Here is a 22,996-nt window from a genome sequence, read left to right on the forward strand (position 1 = left end):
CGTATATGATAAAATAAATCTGGAAGATTTCATTATTGTAAGATGACTTAACATAGGCTAAATGTACTTCAAGATTCATCCAGATGACAATGTCACGGTACCATGTCTAAATACTGAAAAACATGTGCGAACTTATAACTCATGACATCCCAAAAGAACAGCTGGGGATTAATGTCACACTCTTGAAAAGAAAAAAAGAACTTCCTAATGTTGTTCCATTGGAAGGTACATAGACTAGGGGGCAATGTCGCCGAAAAGGTCATCTCAACTAATGCAAGGTGCCTACCAACTACTGCAATTATAGAAGGTTTTGGAGAACAATGCTCCTCCAAAAAAATTGTTGGGATAATTTCCCTCAACAAAACTTATTAAAACTTCAAATTTAACTGGCTGGATGCCTGCAGACTCGAATAAAGAAGACCAAGTTTAGTTTTCATCACCATCTACGGAAAGAAGACTCATTCTATACCCTCGTTAAGCACCACCAGAGCCAAACTTTTTCCCGAGGACAATCAGCTGCAACTTGTCATAGCCAGCAAGAACACCAGCACCTGCAATGGCACGAAGAATATTTGCACCAGCACCCTTGAACAGGGACTTTGCCCCCTCATTCTTCAGGATCTGAGAGAAACAATCAAGAGAGCTCTTGTACTTAACCGCTTCTCCAGAGGTCATCATCATTCTTCTGCGAACGGTATCAATAGGATATGATGCAAGTCCAGCACCATTTGTGATTAACCAACCCAGTGCAAAGCTGGCGAAAAAGCTATCCTGCAATCATTTCAGCAGAGAATATGCTACTTCTTAGCACCCATGAGTGTGTAACTAATACACAGCAACAGTAATAATAAGACAAATATTGCACCAAGAGAATCTCAGTTTATGTAGGATATATACATCCTTGATTCAAATTATTCAAAATACAGCATGATTTCATAAGCAGTCCATTCTTTAGATATGCTATTAACACATAGACCACAGAATAAAATTTGAATTCTAATTCTGTAAGAAACCATCAAAAGCTGCAATTTATTTTCTTGATGTGCTGTCATGACCTTATTTTGAAGGAACAATGCCAAGCCCATACAGAGATTAAAAAGTTATTCGCACCCCATCTGTCCTCATTAGTAAGCATTACTTTGGTGAAAGTTGACATCTTTATGATGACAAGCAAATCACATATATCAAACATGAAAAATCTACAGCAGTGTCAATTAAATTAAATAAATAAAAGAAAAATGATGTACCTGAAGTTTTCCAGTAAGGACTACTGGCTTCAAAGAATCATACATTCCAAAGTAAAGACCGCGATAGACTATGATTCCAACACATGAAATGTTAAATCCACGGTAAAGGCCAGCAAGGCCATCTGATGCCAAAGTCTTCCGATAGACATCGATAAGACCATTAAATTGTCTTCCCCCTCCCTTCTTTGCTGCTTTAGCATCATTTGCCAGACGGGTACGGGCATAGTCAAGAGAGTACACAAACAGTAGAGAAGAAGCACCAGCAGCACCACCTGAAGCAAGGTTACCCGCAAACCATTTCCAGTATCCATCTCTGTCTTTCTTAAAATTGAACATCCTCTTAAAGTAATCTTTAAATGCAAAGTTCAGAGCCTGGCAAATTGTACAGTTGATGCTAATTAGAATAAAAGAGACACAAAACAGGTTGATACAAAATGTTATTGCTATTTTAAAATAAGAAAAGATCAAATTCCAAAAATTCCAAGTTTACAAGAGTACAAATTGATATGTGATCTGGTTCGTCTTCCTGTGCATGTAAGATGGTTGTTTTTCCTATTAAAATAGCATCAGTAATATGATAGTAATCTAAAACAAGATGAGAAGGATCACATTATTATTTTTTATGAAATTTAAACCTTTGACACCAATTTTGGCCTCAGTTTTAAATCTAAAAACTATAATGGCATGCACACCCTATCTGCTCAGTTATCTGGTCTGGAAAAGGGGGAGAAACCACCAAAAAAAACTCAGCAAACTATGAATTCATGCATAGTAACTATACTGTTTATTATGTGAAAAACTTGTGGAAATGTCAACAGGCCAGACCAATCAATAGGTTTACACCTATTCCCAACTAATGCATGACCACAACATACAGGATAGGGCTGGGCTATGTTTTTGTAAATCGTCACACCAATAAGCAGGCTTGTGGAAAATGACCAGGCCATAAGTGAACCTACTCTTCAACTGATAGACAAGCTAGACAGGCCATGGAAAATTTCTGACAATAGAGGGTAAAGATGAATTGCCATTTAGCCAACAATTTCCATGCAAAGCCTGGCAAGTCTAACCAGCATTGACCATGAACCTGGACTGAAAGCTCCAATTCCTTAAGAAGCATGAAGAGAAGAGATCAAAGATATAATTTTAATGTTAATATTCTTCAGTTTAGTATTTCAATTATGAGCTACAAACAATTGAGGCTCAAAAGATACATTTCCCTACAAAACATCTACTAATAAAGTCATAAAGATGGAGCTGCACACCAAAACTCACCTGAGTTGGAAAATAACGAATAACATTTGCTGTATTTCCTCTCCATAAAGAGACAAGACCTTCATCTCTGATTGTTCGACCAAAGCAGTCTCCAATTCCTTTATAAGGTTCAGAGAGACGACCAGTCTTGATCATCTCATCCTGGTTCTGGATAAGTAATTTCACACGTTCAATAGGAGCAGCAGCAGTTTTTGATACTGCAGCTGAAACACCACCCATAAGGAAATCAATAGCAAAGCCGGTAAAACCTTTTTCTGAAGGTGCATGGGCAAAAACAGGTGAAACAGGTGTCAACACAGGGTGATCATAGCTAGCACTGGAAACCTGCATCAGAGGATTCTGCAAGCCCCCGTTTACATAATTCCCTGTTGTGTATGACCTCTTGTACAAAGAGGGCATATAAGAGGTGCAGTCACGAGCCTGCATATCTTGGGAAAAGCTGGATCTAAGATGGAACTGCCCAGCAACCTTCTGGATGACAGTTGGATGGTTAACCTGATCTGCCATGGCTTGCTACCAAAAGAACCTACAAGCAACAAGCAGTAATTATGGTCACGATAGCATTCTAAAAACCTTCAAACATTTCATTTTCAAGGAATATTTTCTCTAGACTGATATAACAAAGAGCAGGCAACATCAGCAACTGTAATAAAAAAGAATAAGGGAAGTACACATTCTTTAGCATGCCCATAAGAACATAACATGTAGATAAAGAATAAAAAGCAAAATATTGCATACAAAACGTTCAGAATGAATAAAAATGTCCTCCTAGGAACCAAATCAAAGTATAGAAAGTTCACTAAAATCATGAATGTTATCAAAAGTATCTACAATACACATTCATTTTTCAAAAAAAAAAAAGAAAGAACACTGAGTGCATAAAGACACAAGGTATTGATATATAATAGTTATTCTTTAAAAGTTCATTATACACAGACACATTTATCAATGCAATTCAAAAACTTAGGTGTTCCTCGAGAAGCATACATATGCATATTCTTGCAACTCACATTTTCAAGTCAATACTCATTTATGCATAGAGCATATTATTACATGCAACAAGCACTTTAATCATATCCCCCTACATTGATGGACACTCGCTTACACTCGAAATAGTGAATCCTTTAAAGATTTTAACAGAGAAAATAAAATCCACCATAAACTGCCTAAATATTATACAGAGCAAGGATCCAAGGTTAAATACTGATTCCATGCCTTCGCTTTGAACATTGACAGAGGCAAATATAAAATAATAATATCTCACTATAACATAGAAGGAAGTTATAGGCACCACATAAAAACAATATGTAGAAGTTTCAAACAAACCAATATAATTCACAACTCTCATAAATTGTATATCAGCATCAAGGTTCACAATCTCAGTATTGGACCCTATAACAGCACCATGCTGATATAGTGTTAGCATGCCTGATATGGGGATTGGCTTGGGGCACCGAGACTTGGTATGCCGCCCATATCAAGTCTTGGTTTGACACTGCCACAATACGATGCGCTCAGTACGGGATGGTACGTATTGGTACAGTCAACCTTGATCAGGATAGTAACTTGTTTTGTAAATAATATCTCATGGCAGCTATGTTCTTTAGACTTTCTAAGTGGAGACTGGGGGAATCAAGTGATTCAAAAATAGCCCTATCACCCTTAAAATGATTGCAAGCTTCTTTGCTATTAATTTATTAAAGCCCTTAAAAGAGCATAGTGAAAAGTAAAAAATATTAAAATATGCCCAGGTGGTCATATATGTATTACAATTTTCAAAGAAACGAAAACGAAAATCTATGAAACTCCAATATCAAATACTATTAGTGTAATATCACCATCATATGACCAATTTTTAATAACTAATGACAAAAGGAGGTCAGTATAGCTTAACACCTTTTCAAAACAAGAGCACCAAGAAAAGGGAGGAAAAAAGTGATAGAAAAATGAATAAAATTGAGAATGTAATGTAAAAAAGATCAATTAGCTAAACAAAGTAAACACAAAACTCCATAATTTGTAACTAAGGCAACCTAGACCACTAAAATTTATTGCAACAGCACCACCAACAACAACCACCTATATCGGACACTCATATTACACAGGCATCTAACAGATAGCATAAAACCAAATATAATAATGATTTTATCCTACTTGCTGGACGAGTGATTATTCTTCTTACATTAATTAAGTTGCCAACCACTTGGAACCTATGTGGGTTGCTTGTATTCCATTTAAATGAAACCAAATTTGCTAGTTCGCATACTCCTTGAAAATGCAGTGGAGAAATTGCCATCTTATGGGAACTCAAATCAGGAAGACAATTTTCTTTTGTTGCAAGTTTTTTTAACTCTGTTGGAGATGTGGGGAAACTATTATGTAAAGAATAAAATACTTTAACCAGTAATAAAGAGCTGATAACACAACAAACTTCCATTGGCACAGATTAGTGATATGTATAACCTCCAAATAAAATAAGTGCATAAAAAAATCGAAAATAAATTTGAATTGTAGCCAACAATCATACGGTACATATTCATCTAGAATGATTAGTAAATCCAGACTTCCGTAATTCAGGTAAATCACTGAAAACAAACCCAAAACGTGGGGGAAAGGAGGAACTTTCCAATGCTAATCAATAAAACTAAAAATTAAAGGGACTAACAAATATATCTACGATATTACCATCCACCACACCCCGGGGGAAAAACAACTAAAGTTTTCTTGATGCCAATAGTAAGCAGATAGACTGACAAGATACGCCATCTCAAAAGGAAAAAAAACAGAGAGAAAAAATTAAAAAATAGCACTTTAGATAGTATAATTCTTGAAGCCTTTTCGTTGCAGAATGATTGGGGATTCTCCAAACTACGTAGGAAAAAGGAAACGAAATATCATACAATCTTCTCATGCTTTCGAAGGCTCGATCCAAAACGAAAGGAAAAAAGAAAAGAAAGAAAGAGCGAATCTACAAAAACCAATCTACATTCACAAAAGATAATAAAAGATCGATCACATGCTTTAAGAAAAGGACAATACAAGATCAGATAAAACACAACCCGTAAACAAATAGATCCATCAAAAAAAAATCCAAATGCCTTCATCTTATCCAGATCTCCATTGAAATCAGATCTACAAACGAAAAAGACAAGAAAAAAAAAGATTCAAATGCGAACCAACCTTCTTCGATCTGAATCAAAGATCAAAATTTCTTATCGCAGTCCGAAAAGAAAGAAAAAAGAAGACAAGAAACAGACCTCCAAAGAGAAAAGGCGATACCTATCCGCATCGATTGCTTAAATAAAGGAGATGAACCGTTATTCAGCCGCGAAAATCGGCAGATTAGACAAGAAAAAACAATATTTTTTAAGAAAATAGACGTGAGACGAAAAAAAGCCGATCGATCTGAGAGATCGAAGATCTCCAGAGCCACCGAAAAAAAAAAAAACTTTGAAATATAAACACGTAGAATTAGAGCGTGAGGGAGGTTTTGGGAATGGAGAGCTTACCCTTCGGAAGCGAAGGGTGGGAGCGTTAGGCCACTGAGGCGTCTCTCTCCCTCTGAGCGCTCTCCGCCTCTCGCTAAAAAGCAGGAGAAGCAGGAGGTGGGGAGCGAACGAGGCAGAAGAGACGAATGGGGGAGAGGCCTTCGCGGGCAGCTAGGCCTTTTATTTCCACTGGTTTGACCCCATTTAGGAAAGGTCCCGATTTCGCTCACATCGTCCGCATAATTGTTTTACACGATATCTGACATCCGCCGTCTACGATTTCATGTCGTTCGACGAGAACCGCAAGAGTGAGGTGGCCGCGTAGAAATATTTATGTTGCTTTGCGTTTAGGGGTAATAACGACGTCATGAGATGTTTTTTGATTCGCTGCGAAAGCTTAGGAACGATTTCCGGGAATGAGATTTTTTCTTACGTTTGGCCGCTGGGACGGCTCGCTCGAGTGTTTTCGGGAATACCAATTGGCGAGTTCAATTGAAATCTCGGAGGAAAATATAGGAAGATTGCCGAAGAGGTACCGCGGGTGAAACGGATCGGGATTGTATCTTTCGCGCCTGAGAAAGATTCAAGCGAATTTATTACGATCCACTGCTCACTTCTAGATCTTTACGGATGAATAAATAATACAGTCTTAGATAGGGCAGGAGATCCCTTGCAAGAGTCGTGATGGACTTCTCTGTCACGTGACTGAGATCATTGCCATTGCCCGGACATCTCCACAGGAATTGGCTGGGGATATCTGAGGTTCCCATTTCACTATTACAATATCTCGAGTGACTTTTGTTTCTTGGGAACCCCCACTCTTTGGTCATCTTAAGATGAATTTTTACAGCAGTGCTTCGGCAGGAGAAGATAAAGGAGAGATTGGGTTTGTGATTTGGGATCATGCTTCCAGACTAGTCGCGGCAAGCAGGCGATGCACCGATGATATAACGACCATTAGAGTCGAGCTCAGGATAGCATGGAAGGAGTCACCTATGCGAGGAGAATCCTAGGAACAGACAACCTCATCATGGAGGGAGACTTCTTTACGGTGACCGAGTGGATTCGGAATGTCGGGCGCCAAAAAGATGGCCACCATATTCTTAAAGACATTCAGAGGTTCGTGATGGGTTGTCGTTCTATTCAAGTTGCTCATATATTTTGAAAGACAAACAGAGCTGCAGACTGGGTCGCCTCCTTTACTGCTCACCATTCGAAAGAGATTATTTGGACTGAGCCCAACCCTGTTCCCTCACCTTTATATAACCTTCTTTCTATTGATGCTGAGAGTAGTATTCATGCTAGACTGACATGAGCTACCATTGTAAAAAAAAAAGAAGAAGGAGAAGAAGATAGTTTTTAAATCTAACTCTATCATTCATTTATCTATTGATTTTAAAGTAATCAGTGAATGATCTAAAAATAAATTCGCATGTAGAAAGATAAATCCTATTTTTAGGCCAAAGATATATTCCGATCATGAATGGACACCATCATTTTTTTAAAAATTGAGTTACCGTCGTGATTTTTTTTTTTGGGTAATTAGGTTTGTCCTTGGGTTCACCCTTTTATTGAATTTTTTTGGTAATTAGATTTATTCTTTTTCTTTTTTTTGGAGGGTCATTTGGATGTGTTAGATATTATTGTGACTTTTTTTTTGGGTAATTAGATTTGTCCTTTTTTTATCATTGAGTTTGCCCTTTCATCGGATGAGTTGGTGGCAGATTGGATGATGATCTTGGTTGGTGGTTGGACGATTACCAAGAAAAAATTTATACCAAATACCGTATGCACTGCAACCATATCTTCTTGATATGGGCCAATTTCATATCGTCTCGTGAAGCTCTCGTGATCGTGAGCGGTGGAGGTGGGGCCGGAAACCCGTGGCGGCATTGGGAGCGAACATGGTCGCGGGGGGCGGCCATGGCTTTCGTTTCCTAAAATATTGCATTCAAAGCCTCTTGGCTTTTTTCGCCCCTTTTTATTCTCTCTTCCAACAAACTGGCTTTGCGTGGTGTGCTGGATGACGGGCGGAGGAGGCTAAACGCGTGGACCGAGATGCAATTTTTGACCCGATTCATTAGTCTAAAACCATTGACCACCAAAGTAATCCAATGAAGCATCATTCTCAAAAAGACTCGGCCAGGATGATTAAGCACATTCAGAAGGCCAGACGAGACACTGAGCATCCACTACTGCATAACATAGTATTGTACTTTCTAGACCGTACATGTGCTTCATGAGACGAACAGAGCTATTGATTAGGTCGTCTCTTTTGCTGTCTATCATTCAAAATAGATTCTCTGAACTAAGCATACTTATATTCCTTCGTCACTATACAGTTTACTTTCTAGTGATTTAGCTGATCGTGCTCATATGAAGTTAGTGTGAACAGCTAATGTACTTAAAAAAAAAAAAAAAATAGTCGCCTTAATTTGTGGGTCAGAATCACGTGGGAACGAGGTTGCTGTTTAAATTTCGCAGGTGGTGCCTGCGTAGCGACTCCGCTATGTGCAGAATATATTCTAAATTATTTGGCATGTTCTCTCGGGCACAGTAATTATATAACAAGGACGGAAAAGACTCGAGCCGAGCTCATTGACTTCCAAAGTGTCTGCATCGTGAGAATATTCAGTAGAATTTTCATGGGACGTTTGCTCGTTTACGTCTTTAAAATAAGGAATGGCATCCCTAGTCCTTTGGTTCGCATTCAAAACGAGTTAGTAGTGGGGGCAATTTCAGGTCAAGCAGACACATTAAAATACAAATCTCGACCTATAACGATCTGACAACAGGTCAAGACTTTTCTAAGTAAACCAAGTACAAGTTATCAAATCCACTCTTTACAATTCTCCAACATAATTTATATAATCAGCATTGAAAAAAAAGACTACCATTCAAAAAAATCTCATCAAGATCATGATTCAACACAACCTAAATTTTTTTTTGGCCCAGATAGAACTCTACCCCTGTGACCCAAGTCAGATCAAAGTTTTGACCTATACCAAACTAATTTAAAGTTCAAGTCAGAAGATTTAATCCACATCCGATCTAATTAAAAGACCCTTGACCTAAACCGAGCCCAGATAGATTTGGTTTTGCTGGTTGATATGATCTTTGCCGCCCTTACCTGTTAGTCTCCATTCCTAAACAGGAGGAAAAAAAAGGGGGGAGATAAAAGAAAGCACACTTCACACACTGCAAATTAATTCTGCGATTAAAATTCTAAATTTGTGCATTTTTGCACATAGCGGTCACCAAGATCAACCTTGTTCTGGAAGCCCGAGTCTTCTTTTGATCATCGTATCGATACATTTTGTTAATGAAATTTCCTCTTTTTCTATGGAACCAATAGTCCCTTCAATTCTAGCATCTCTAATATCATGTATGCAGCTTCAGCACAGCTATCCACAAGAATTGCAAAGCTGTCGGCTTTGGCCACAATTTGTATAATGTCCACCAATGACCAATCATCAACTATCCTGCATTATATGACAAATTCTGAATGCAATTTTTTTCACTATTTGATCAAAATTAAGTTCGTCCGCTATTTGATTTCATAAGCAGATATTATCTAAATTAATTTTTTAACAAATGATAATAGCACAAGGCTGGCATATATCTCTGTATGCTAAAACAGAGATAGCAATTTCATTTCAGTTATTTTTCAATTTGTCATGGTAGAATGATACCAAAGTTCCCAGTCTGATTGCAGATCCTTATCCTCAAAGCCTTTAATTCTATGTATGCAATATCTTTTTCTTGTCTTATGGCACTTTCTAATAATTGAAGTTTCTCAAATGTCTATTAGAGTGCGAGAAACGTAGTACAAGGAATAGAGAATTTTCTTGGGAAAAAATTACATATATATATATATATATATAACAAGAACACTTGTGGAACATAGTATAAATTGGGTCCTCTGAACAACAAACTTCACCTACAACATAGCCTATGTTGTGCTAGATCTGCATCTGTTAACTATCGAAAACCGAAATTTGTGGAATATGGCTAGGATAAGTCTTGAATACTTATATTATGTATTTTATCAATAACAAAAAAAAAAGTTTCATATATTTTCATAAATGCCTGGGACACCTTCTAGATACTTCTAGGATAATGGAGAGGGCCTTTTATATTAAATACATGTTGGCCTTTTAATGATAGACCTGATGGATGGCTACTTTTCTAAGTCTGTCATGATATTATTGTATGAGGTATCGACAACAATCCATGGATTTGAATGATGACTAAATAATGGAGTTTGTGAATGTTTATATCATTACATGAAATATGAACTGTGTTATTGTAATAACCCATTATGCTTTGTAGATTCTTTTTTAATATATTGAAAATAAATATTTATGCTTTGTTGCATCTCAGTTTAATTATATTCTATTTTTCTAGATTTGGCATATCCAAGCCATGCTGTATCTCTATGTACTATCCTCGTCCATGCCCCATGGTTCGTGGCATTCGACATGGTGATCCTCCTTGTCCACTTCAAGGGAGAATGACTTTTTACAAGGACCTCATTCTAGTGTTATACTTTTTCCTAAGTTCTAGCATTACTTCCAAGGATCTTGAAATAAGAAAACATTTATTCGATCAAATTTATTATAATTTATCACTATCTGTTTTACTAAAATATCTCCTATCGATTACAATGGGATGGCCTCTACTACTGTCAAACCATCATTTCTGGTTTAGCCATCACGCCCCACCCTAGAGTTTGTCCTAAAAGAATCGAGGAGGATGAGTTGATGGGAAAAACAAGGCTGTATAGAAGATTCTCTGCCTCTTAAGATTTTATCATGTCACGCCCCGGATCCGGATCCGTGACACGGCCGTGCTATTGCCGACTATCGCCCACAGTAGCACGCAGCCTCATACAGGGGTAACAGATAGCCAAAAAGGATTCATCCTTATATATATATATTAAAAGTTTGCAGTACAACCTTCAGATTTGAAACCAAAAATACAGAACTTCTATGCTATTCAAATGTACAGAAGTATATAAGCTTCTCCAAAAATACGAAGCTCTGTAACAAAATAAAACATATCTGATGGCGATCACTGGTGAGGATCTGAAAGAAAAAGTAAACGAACGGATATGAGCTACACGGCTCAGTAAGTAATCCTGCATAATCCTACCGGATCAACCAGTAGACTAAACATGTAAATCAGGATTTTGAGAAGCTGACATGCATGTTTATCTAATAATCATCCTGGCATAATAAGTATGCAATTTAAACAAAGCAGTAGTGCAAATCACAAAATTTTCATATTATATGCATATGAAACCGTGCCCCCCGGCATGCCGTGGTCCTTTTACTCTTGGATGCTACTGCGAAGTCAGACTCGGCCACTGGCGGGGCCAGCTCAGTTACTATTCAGCCACTGGCGGGGCAAGCTCAGTTACTATTCAGCCACTGGCGGGGCAGGCCCAATTCCAATTCAGCCACTGGCAGGGCAGGCTCAGTTACTATTCAGCCACTGGCGGGGCAGCTCAGTTACTATTCAGCCACTGGCGGGGCAGCTCAGTTACTATTCAGCCACTGACGGCTCAGTCATTCTCAGTAGCATCTTTGAGCCCATTATAGTGCCTCTGGGCTAGCTAAGACTTTATAAACTTACATGCATGATTATAATATCAGTATCATCATGTTGCATACATAGCCATAGCTTCTGGGATCATTAAAGTTACTTATGCATTGTAACATATCATGTATGAAATATATATACTTAAAATAAATGCTTAGGAAACATTAATAACATAACATGATCCATAACAGGATTAGGACAGGTTACTTACATTCTTCACTAATCATGCATACAATTCGAATTGTATGAAAAACACTGGTTCATCTTATAAAACGTAATACAAGATCTACGATATGATTAAGACAGATTACTTACCTCAATTCGCTTTCCAAATTTCTCAAGTCCATGTGACAAATCCTTAATCACCTAAAACAACACCATAGGGATCACATTATTCCCCATTTATTTATTATAAAATTTCTTAGTTCATCATACTATGAACTTACTTGCTTGGATCCCATCCAAGGATCTAGCCCAAGTCCAATTTACCCAATTTAGAGCCTTTGGGGCTCGATTTAAAACCAGATTAGGTCCACATGGGTTGATTGGGTTTTTAATTAAAGGATTGGGCCTCGTTTATAATTGGGTCCAACCTTTTCTAGCCAATTGGGTCCTCTGATTTGGTCGATGTGGCTCATTTGGGCCTGAGTCAGGGTTAGCTCAAGGTCAATTCGACCTTCTGTCAGTTGAATTGGGCTTGAATTGGGCCTGATTCACAATCAATTAGGTCTGCTGAGACCAACTCAGCTTAATTGGGTTTGGACCTATTTCAATTTAACTTAAAATTAGCTCGGATTTAACCCAATTTATGGTTTGGGCTCGTCCAAACTTAGCCCAATCTGATTGAGCTCGGATTTAGACTTAGCCCAGTCTAATTGGGCTTGGGTTAGTCAAATTTGGCTAAACCCATTTTATTTTATTTTTTTCTTTCTTTCTTTCTTTTTCTTTTTCTTTCCCTTTTTCTTCCCTTTTTCTTCTCTTCTCCTTCTTCTTTTCTTCTCCTTCCCGAAGCTTCCTCTCCTCCCTTCTCTTTCATCCCGATCTCCCCCTTCCTCTCTTCTCCGACGATGGGAGCACGACGAGCGGAAAGGGAGGACGGCGAGCGGAGGGGGACGGCCCACGACCGGCGGCGTCCGCAGCCAAGCCCCGCGGCATCCCCGGCCGAGCCTGCGGCACTCTCGGCCGCGCCTGCGTCGACGGTGCTCGCGGCCGAAGCCGGCGGCCGCGCCTGCGTCGACGGTGCTCGCGGCCGAAGCCGGCGGCCGCCGCACACGACGACGAGGATGAGTCCCCTCTTCCTTTCTTTCTTTCATTCTTCGTCTTTTCTTCAACCTCCCTTCACCAACCCCCCATATTCTCTCTCTCACTCCCAAACCCTCTCTCTTCCTCTCTTCATTCTTCCCCTGTGAAGGAAGAAGGGGGGTTTGGGAGGGCCGAGCCACAGTCGGCGGTGCCACGGCCGAGCTCACGGCGTCCACAGCCGCGCCTGCGGCTGAGCCCACGGCCGCGCCTGCGGCGGCCTTCTCTTCTCCCACGGGGAAGAGATGCCGGGAGAAGCCGGCGGCACTGCGGGATGCCCGCGGCCGCTCCCTTGGTCTGCCAGCAGTCCCCTTCCTCCCTTCTTTCTTTGTTTCTTTGTTGTCTGGCACAAAACAGGGGGAGAGAAGGCAGGGGGCTTACCTGGCTTTTTGCTGGTTACCGTTGGGCAGTTCTTCCCCCTGGTAGTCCCTCCTTCCTCTTGGAGCTTCAGGGCTCCTTCGCCTTCGGCTCCAGGGCTTCGGCTCCCTCTCTCTTTCTCTCGTTCGGTGTTTAGGGGGGTCTGTGATTTGGGGTTGCCGGCAGAGGCTTAAATATTTGTTTAGAGGATGAAACCCCCCTCTGAGAGGTCCCATCCTCTCCTTTCCTCCATACTTCGGGACTGGCCGCCGCCCCCCCTTGTCTCCGGCGCGCCGGCATCGGCTGCCAGCAGGGGGTGCGGTAACCCCTCCCTGTCGGTCTTATCCCTTCGTTTTTTTTTTTTTTTTCCTGATAATAATTATGCTGGCTACAGTGAAATTTGGGCCCAACCCTTAACTGGGCCTATTTCTTATTGGGCCTAGTAGGTTGTGGGCCCGGACATTACATCCTTCCCCCCTTAAATAAATTTCGTCCTCGAAATTAAACATACCTCGATTCTCGAAGAGCTGAGGGTAGCATTGTCGCATCTCTTCCTCCAATTCCCAGGTAGCTTCCCTTTCAGTGTGGTTGGTCCACTGGACTTTAACGTAGGGAATGGTGCGCCTTCGGAGAATTTGCTCTTTTCTGTCTATGATGCGCAGGGGAGCCTCCTCATAGGTTAAATCTTTATTTAATTGCAGAGGCTCATGTGGTACCACATGGCTGGGACCCGGAACGTACCTCCGTAACAAAGAGACGTGAAAGACGTTGTGTACGCCTGATAGCTCTGAAGGTAGGGCCAATTTGTAGGCAACTTTGCCTATTCTAGCAAGAACATCAAATGGGCCAATGTAGCGAGGACTTAATTTGCCGTGTCTTCCGAATCGGGTAATACCCTTTGATGGTGAAATTTTTAGGAAGACAAAGTTCCCCTCCAAAAATTCCAAGGTCCTTCTTCCTCTGTCAGCCCATCTTTTCTGTCTATCCTGGGCAGCCTGAAGCCTTTGCTTAATTAGTAGTACCTTGTCTCTGGTGTGCTGGGCCAGTTCGGGGCCTAGCATTTTCCGTTCCCCGACATCATCCCAGTGTAAGGGGGATCGGCATCTTCTCCCATAGAGAGCTTCGTATGGGGCCATCTGGATACTGGAATGGTAGCTATTGTTATAAGCAAATTCCACCAGTGGTATGTGACTATCCCAGTTTCCACCTAGGTCCACAGTGCAAGCCCTCAGCATGTCTTCCAGAGTTTAGATTGTCCACACAAAGATCGTAATCGGCTTAACAGAAATAGGTGAGAGCATTAACATCAAACACTTTTCATAATCTATAATCCTCTTTCTTCTCTTAATTTTGCCTACAATTTAATGATCAACCTTTACCCTAGCAAAACTTCAAACCCCTTTCAAATAGGTAGATCGAAAATGTCATAGCTAGGAGTAAGGAACATTCCAGGTCTGAGCCCATCCAAGGCACCATCAATCCGTTAATACTAAATTTAAGATGCTCAAAATCTCCCAGGAGTTGCCAACAATAGAAAAACTCACTGGTGAAATTATATAGCTATCTCCAGATTATTCATAGAATCAACAACACTTTTCTCCACTAGAAAGTTAACTCAAATCTTCTAATAATTCTCTTTATCAATACAACTTCATCAGTAGATCTTATCAAAAGAGTAAGGTCCATTACTTCGAGATTTAGTTCTTTTAATAGGTGATCTAATTCAAACTTTTTTTTTTGTTGCTTATACACGAAAATCAACATCTTAATTTTGAATAAAAATATCAAATTTCTTTATCAAACTATCAACTGCTCTCGATTAACCGATCTATCACAAGATTGGATCATAAACAACTCTAGTCCACTCTTGATTGAAATTCATCATGGTCTACTGATAACCTCAATTTCTTTTAATCAGATGGAGAGTTGATATTAATTAAAAAAAATTCAAGCTTCACATTTAGAAGGACGGAGGTTCATATCAGCATATTTCAGATCTGAGATCAAAATCGATGATCCATTAATTCTAGTCAAAAGATGCTAAGAATTTCTTAGCACGACATAAAACTGGAGAATCTAGGATAGCACCGTGCTATCCAAAATCAGAACATTCTCTTTTTATTTATCAAGAAAAAATCCTACTACACCAAAAAACAGATCAAAACTTTCCGAATTAAAGGAATCGCACTTCTAACCAACTTAGATAAATAATTCAGACCACTATATTTTCGCTGCGCACTCTGATTCAAAACATCAAAATCCTTTGAATTCACTAATAACTTTTGATCAACATACTACTTGTCTACAAACAGAACTATTTAATACCTCATGGATATTTGCACTACAAATCTTTCCTCCATCTAGATCGAATTTTACTTAGCTAGAACTGCTTTTTACTTTTCCATGAACGAGCAAAGAAAGGGTATCCCAACATGAGATCCCCTTAAACAAGTGACAAACGTTTTAAACGAATTTTACATTTCCAGCAACTTCAGCCATAAAAATGAGCCTTCTTTTCTAATAAGAGATGAACTCTCAAATCATCTTAGAACATTTTAAGCTCAGAATTATGTAAACTTCTAGAAATTGTTTCTCAATATCCTAATCTTATATTAGGTATCTTTAAATTGCATGAACAATAATCTGCCCTACTTTAGCATTGCTAGAAGGTGATTCTGGATCTCACATCTCCGTTAAAAGAAAAGGATGTATACTTTTGGTGTAAGATCTCTATTTAAAAATCTTCTTCTTTTGTACTCTTTCCACCAGACGATGATATGTGGAATTATCATCCATAACTTTCACCTTCCTCATGAAACAATTTAAACTTGCTTCTTAGTGATAAACGAAAGCATTTGATAATTGCCCCTCTATTAGAGATGAAATAGTTTATTTCAAATCTTAGAAGCAGGGTCACTAAGTACAAACCCCTGAATCATCATGTGCTATTGGGCCTGTTCCCATATCAACTCTATTGCTGATTCCACTCGCATTTCCTAATGACCCCATGTCATCATCATTTTCTTCTTTTTTTTTTTTTGTCAAAACATCAACTAATATTCGTTTAATTGATTTATCACAGGATCACAAACTACTGCACTTTATCCATAGTAGAACATTTGAGCCTAAAATATTCTTCAACATTGAAAATTATTCTCAGAATTTACTAAATGACTTCCAATCGAAATATTAATCTTGCATTATAATTTGCAAAGATCTAATATTTCACATTCCAAGTAAACAAAGGAGAAATTCTTAAATCTCATTTCTCAAATATACTTTCTTTCTATATAATAGTTTCATGCATAATTGTCATACAAATTTCATCCTCGAAGAATAAAAATCTTTCCTTGTCCAAGCCTTAAACAACTTATGAATGAACCCTATCTTGCCATCAAAATAATTAACTTCAAACTAGAAGTATTATCCACAGTACCCAGTATCAAGTTAAACTTCCAAAATCACCTATATACTAGTACACAAATAATCACTATGTACTTTAACATTCCATGGCTAGTACTCCACTTAATATCAGTCAAAATCTAATTTAATCATAATCCAAAAAAACAAATTACTCCATCGAGAAATCTCCAAAATAATTTATTCTTATTTTGGCATGGCTTGCTAGCATTCTGATTCAAAACACCAAAATCCTTAGTAGTCTTAAATCTTAAATTCTGATACCATACCTGTCACAATCATGCCCCTAGAATGGTTTTGTATTAGCCCTAACATCTTTCTTTTTGTTGCTCATTGTCACCTATCAAAATATTTGTGTCAAGCAATTTTTGTGACAGACCGATGATGCGACCAATAAAATCTTTTCTTTCTTTCCAATATACGAAATCTCACTAAATGAGACTTAACTACCCATGCCCTTATTAAAATTTGAAATTTTTTTTTTTTACTCATGATTAACCTATAGCTCTGATACCACTAGATGTCACGCCCCGGATCCGGATCCGTGACACGGCCGTGCTATTGCCGACTATCGCCCACAGTAGCACGCAGCCTCATACAGGGGTAACAGGTAGCCAAAAAGGATTCATCCTTATATATATATTAAAAGTTTGCAGTACAACCTTCAGATTTGAAACCAAAAATACAGAACTTCTATGCTATTCAAATGTACAGAAGTATATAAGCTTCTCCAAAAATACGAAGCTCTGTAACAAAATAAAACATATCTGATGGCGATCACTGGTGAGGATCTGAAAGAAAAAGTAAACGAACGGATATGAGCTACACGGCTCAGTAAGTAATCCTGCATAATCCTACCGGATCAACCAGTAGACTAAACATGTAAATCAGGGTTTTGAGAAGCTGACATGCATGTTTATCTAATAATCATCCTGGCATAATAAGTATGCAATTTAAACAAAGCAGTAGTGCAAATCACAAAATTTTCATATTATATGCATATGAAACCGTGCCCCCCGGCATGCCGTGGTCCTTTTACTCTCGGATGCTACTGCGAAGTCAGACTCGGCCACTGGCGGGGCCAGCTCAGTTACTATTCAGCCACTGACGGGGCAAGCTCAGTTACTATTCAGCCACTGGCGGGGCAGGCCCAATTCCAATTCAGCCACTGGCGGGGCAGGCTCAGTTACTATTCAGCCACTAGCGGGGCAGCTCAGTTACTATTCAGCCACTGACGGCTCAGTCATTCTCAGTAGCATCTTTGAGCCCATTATAGTGCCTCTGGGCTAGCTAAGACTTTATAAACTTACATGCATGATTATAATATCAGTATCATCATGTTGCATACATAGCCATAGCTTCTGGGATCATTAAAGTTACTTATGCATTGTAACATATCATGTATGAAACATATATACTTAAAATAAATGCTTAGGAAACATTAATAACATAACATGATCCATAACAGGATTAGGACAGGTTACTTACATTCTTCACTAATCATGCATACAATTCGAATTGTATGAAAAACACTGGTTCATCTTATAAAACGTAATACAAGATCTACGATAGGATTAAGACAGATTACTTACCTCAATTCGCTTTCCAAATTTCTCAAGTCCATGTGACAAATCCTTAATCACCTAAAACAACACCATAGGGATCACATTATTCCCCATTTATTTATTATAAAATTTCTTAGTTCATCATACTATGAACTTACTTGCTTGGATCCCATCCAAGGATCTAGCCCAAGTCCAATTTACCCAATTTAGAGCCTTTGGGGCTCGATTTAAAACCAGATTAGGTCCACATGGGTTGATTGGGTTTTTAATTAAAGGATTGGGCCTCATTTATAATTGGGTCCAACCTTTTCTAGCCAATTGGGTCCTCTGATTTGGTCGATGTGGCTCATTTGGGCCTGAGTCAGGGTTAGCTCAAGGTCAATTCGACCTTCTGTCAGTTGAATTGGGCTTGAATTGGGCCTGATTCACAATCAATTAGGTCTGCTGAGACCAACTCAGCTTAATTGGGTTTGAACCTATTTCAATTTAACTTAAAATTAGCTCGGATTTAACCCAATTTATGGTTTGGGCTCGTCCAAACTTAGCCCAATCTGATTGAGCTCGGATTTAGACTTAGCCCAGTCTAATTGGGCTTGGGTTAGTCAAATTTGGCTAAACCCATTTTATTTTATTTTTTTCTTTCTTTCTTTCTTTTTCTTTTTCTTTCCCTTTTTCTTCCCTTTTTCTTCTCTTCTCCTTCTTCTTTTCTTCTCCTTCCCGAAGCTTCCTCTCCTCCCTTCTCTTTCATCCCGATCTCCCCCTTCCTCTCTTCTCCGACAATGGGAGCACGACGAGCGGAAAGGGAGGACGGCGAGCGGAGGGGGACGGCCCACGACCGGCGGCGTCCGCAGCCAAGCCCCGCGGCATCCCCGGCCGAGCCTGCGGCACTCTCGGCCGTGCCTGCGTCGACGGTGCTCGCGGCCGAAGCCGGCGGCCGCCGCACACGACGACGAGGATGAGTCCCCTCTTCCTTTCTTTCTTTCATTCTTCGTCTTTTCTTCAACCTCCCTTCACCAACCCCCCATATTCTCTCTCTCACTCCCAAACCCTCTCTCTTCCTCTCTTCATTCTTCCCCTGTGAAGGAAGAAGGGGGGTTTGGGAGGGCCGAGCCACAGTCGGCGGTGCCACGGCCGAGCTCGCGGCGTCCACAGCCGCGCCTGCGGCTGAGCCCACGGCCGCGCCTGCGGCGGCCTTCTCTTCTCCCACGGGGAAGAGATGCCGGGAGAAGCCGGCGGCACTGCGGGATGCCCGCGGCCGCTCCCTTGGTCTGCCAGCAGTCCCCTTCCTCCCTTCTTTCTTTGTTTCTTTGTTGTCTTGCACAAAACAGGGGGAGAGAAGGCAGGGGGCTTACCTGGCTTTTTGCTGGTTACCGTTGGGCAGTTCTTCCCCCTGGTAGTCCCTCCTTCCTCTTGGAGCTTCAGGGCTCCTTCGCCTTCGGCTCCAGGGCTTCGGCTCCCTCTCTCTTTCTCTCGTTCGGTGTTTAGGGGGGTCTGTGATTTGGGGTTGCCGGCAGAGGCTTAAATATTTGTTTAGAGGATGAAACCCCCCTCTGAGAGGTCCCATCCTCTCCTTTCCTCCATACTTCGGGACTGGCCGCCGCCCCCCCTTGTCTCCGGCGCGCCGGCATCGGCTGCCAGCAGGGGGTGCGGTAACCCCTCCCTGTCGGTCTTATCCCTTCGTTTTTTTTTTTTTATTCCTGATAATAATTATGCTGGCTACAGTGAAATTTGGGCCCAACCCTTAACTGGGCCTATTTCTTATTGGGCCTAGTAGGTTGTGGGCCCGGACATTACATATCAGACCTCAAGGGTTTAGGTTTGTTGGTGTAATTGAATTTGGAGGTTATCCTGATACTAATTTGAGTGGTATTGCTAGGCTTTCAGAGGACGTTCCAAATGAAAATGCAAAAGAAAGTCCCATGCATAATGTAATAAAAAAAATTGAATTTCTCAGAGTATGTCTGATGCTGTTCACTGAACCCAATGGAATCCTCTTAATCCACTTATAACCTTAAACTTAGGCTTCCGTTGCAAATTAACAATACACACATACATATCTACAAAGATATATTAACTAATGTTACAAGAATTGATCATGAATTATTATCTTTACTACTAAACTTGTATCTGGTTCCTTATTAAGCAAAATAAACTTGAAATAGGATCATACTATCAACTTTGTTTGTCTTGGTTCTTGTGCAAGAGTTCAACAATACACCAACACTTTTACCGAGAATTGATGAATGGCTGTCCTCTTAGAGAAGACATTGATCTCAAATACCGGGGAAGGATTCTCTAACAATCCCTACAGAGAAAGGAAGATCATATAAATTTCATGCACCATAAAAATGTCACAGAACATAGGGAAATAGATTTAAGGTGTTGATGGGTAAGTCCGAAGTCTAACCAATCAATCAACCATCTTTGGCATCATGATTTATGCATGTGACTGAAAATGCACTTTTATAATAACCAGGCACCTCATTTTAAGAAGAACCGCAAGAGGGGTCATCCTATAATAACCACCTTAATTAGTTATTTTTTTCAATACATAACATGGATTACTTTGCCAATAACATCCTAGGGTTGGACTACAGCCATGTAATGTCTCTGTAGAAAGTCAGCATCATCAGCAAGAGCTGCATGTTTTCTCTATGTGGCTGTATAACCACATATGCAGTCACCAGAATTTAAGAATTCTGCTTTGCAAGGTTTAAACACTATGATTTTGTCATAGTTTTAATAGTCTACATTGTTTAGATCACAAAGTCTTCCCAATTCAGAACAGTCCCTTCTGCCACTTCCTTCACGATTTATTTATTTATTTTTGTGACTCCACCTTTTCAATCTTCAACGAAAACGTAGAGGTCGTGTCTTCTGAAATTGCTGGTGTAAAGAGAACTCCTCAGTCTCAGACAGTTATACCTAGGTGCTCTACTATTCAATCCCTTACTAAAAGCTTGGGCTCATGGAGGGAGTATTAAGGGTGATTAATCTTGGAAAAGGTGATAACTGATGTGGTTCTGTGGATCGTAGTGAAGGCAGAGAGCTGATGAGCAAAGCTGTGAAAATCTCAACAAAGAAGAAGAAGAACTGAGAGGAAGAATTAGAGATGACGAGCTTTCATTTACCTAGCTAGCAAAGCATAAGGTTGACACAACATTTTCTTGATCCCTGATATTCTTTTGTATAAACAAAAGGGGCAGTCTTTGAGATGACACTGCCAGGACCTTTACTTTAGAACTAAGAAATAAACAGAACAGATTCAGCTGAACACCTTCAAGGAACAACATGTAAAAGAGGCTTTAGAAAACAATAGTTGATACTTGACACGGTCTTGAAATTGAGAACATGCAAGAAGCATTCATAAATCAACTACAAGGCAATAAGAATAGCTTCCGATCGTACACTTTTTCTGAAGCTTGCATACTCTGAAGGAACAACCTCTAGAAGGTTAGAAGGTTTCTTTCCCCTTTTTCTTGGGAAGTCCCAGGATGAATATCTAATGCTTGTCCCCATGATGTTCAAGATGCTCTGCAAGATTATCATAAAAATACACCTCCGCATCACCAAACCAAAAACCTAAGCGCCTGTCGGCATTCTCGTCATTTTTGTGTATCTGTTTCTCCACAAATTAGTGAAATACCACATGGAGATTTGTATAGAGGATGGCCTTGCTTTTATTTTCACTCTTTTTTACAATAAATAATACTTCGCTACCAAAAAAACCTCTACAGACTTTACAAACAATTTCAAAAAATAAAAGAGTTTCATCATACATGTCGTTCAGTCTAGATCATTTTTCTTCTTGGGTTTTTGAAAACAAGAACAAAAGGCAAAAGCAAAGGCAATACCAAAGTGGGCCCTAACTTTCAAGGGGTACAAGGAATATCTACTGGTATCCCCTTATGATGGCACACTCCATCCATAATGCTCATTCATATGATGTGAATTAATTTATATACAAAACCATGTAAATTTTTCTTTAAATTTCTTCTTCTTTACAGGAGATATACTTGTATAAGCTACTGAAATGAGATTCGGATTCATATATAAGCTGCAACACTAGTTACTATAGAGAGAAGCAAAGAGATGAAAAAGGTCCTACCTTTAGGTCTGGCGACGGAGCCAGGTGGGATCCCAGAAGAGCAGCGAGAGGAGGGCGAGGTTGGGGACGGCGAAGACCAAGATAGGAGGGACGCGGACGCCGAGGCGGCCCCGCCTCAGCCGCCTCCGGAAGTAGGCCCGGCGCTCCTTGGGGCCCCAGCAGGGCGGTGCGGCCTCGACGGCGGAGGAGAGGACGAGGGGCGGGGGCTGCTGGAAAGGGCACTTGGAGCGCCAGGAGGAGCGGGGGAGGCAGAGGCGGGCGGCGCGGGAGAGGAAGAGGGAGAAGGACCAGCGGAGGAGAGGGGAAGGAATGGAAGAGGAGGCGGCCCGGCAGAGGAAGGGAGGGTAGTCCCAGCGGAGGAAGCAGGGGACGTGGGAGGCCACAAAGAGCTGGGAGTGGAGGGAGGGGGCGGTGGTGGGGTGGGTCAGGATGTGGGTAAGGGCTTGGATTCTTTGCTCCCAGCTCGGAGCTCCGCTTTCCTCCACCATGGCCATGAGAGGGGCAAGAAAAGGGTCGAAGGGAAGCACGGCCGCACAGGTAGATGGGGCCTTTCACTTTGGGTGCGGCTCAGCTCTCTGGGATCAGATACGTACACGCGGAAGATTTCCATTGGCTGGAAGACTGGATTAATTC

At 40.4% G+C, this 22,996-nt stretch overlaps 2 protein-coding genes across 5 annotated transcripts; both read right to left on the reverse strand.

Annotated features, from left to right (window-relative positions):
• Positions 1-6: 6 nt before the first annotated feature.
• LOC103711367 (ADP/ATP translocase 1, mitochondrial-like) lies at positions 7-6,185 on the reverse strand. Its single transcript, XM_026806332.3, has 4 exons — positions 6,032-6,185; positions 2,523-3,048; positions 1,248-1,619; positions 7-771 (listed from the first exon to the last, which is right to left on the reverse strand). The coding sequence occupies exons 2-4, from the start codon at positions 3,027-3,029 to the stop codon at positions 475-477; spliced, it is 1,176 nt and encodes a 391-aa protein (XP_026662133.1). The 5' UTR covers positions 3,030-3,048; positions 6,032-6,185; the 3' UTR covers positions 7-474.
• Positions 6,186-7,853: 1,668 nt separating this feature from the next.
• LOC103711403 (uncharacterized) lies at positions 7,854-22,925 on the reverse strand. Of its 4 annotated transcripts, none has more exons than XM_017843855.5 (2): positions 22,364-22,921; positions 7,854-9,492 (listed from the first exon to the last, which is right to left on the reverse strand). In XM_017843855.5, the coding sequence occupies exon 1, from the start codon at positions 22,855-22,857 to the stop codon at positions 22,366-22,368; it is 492 nt and encodes a 163-aa protein (XP_017699344.1). In that variant the 5' UTR covers positions 22,858-22,921; the 3' UTR covers positions 7,854-9,492; positions 22,364-22,365. The 4 variants fall into 4 exon arrangements, with proteins under 4 accessions (XP_017699344.1, XP_089782207.1, XP_017699345.1 ...); XM_089926081.1 differs by lacking the exon at positions 7,854-9,492 and adding an exon at positions 12,525-17,481 and having other exon boundaries at positions 22,364-22,924; XM_017843856.5 differs by lacking the exon at positions 7,854-9,492 and adding an exon at positions 18,878-21,789 and having other exon boundaries at positions 22,364-22,925.
• Positions 22,926-22,996: the final 71 nt, after the last annotated feature.

Source organism: Phoenix dactylifera, chromosome 11 (genome assembly GCF_051530095.1).
Source record: "Phoenix dactylifera cultivar Ajwa chromosome 11, Ajwa_hap1_PhDact_Kaust_v1.1, whole genome shotgun sequence".
In the NCBI taxonomy this organism is placed as follows: Eukaryota; Viridiplantae; Streptophyta; class Magnoliopsida; order Arecales; family Arecaceae; genus Phoenix; species Phoenix dactylifera.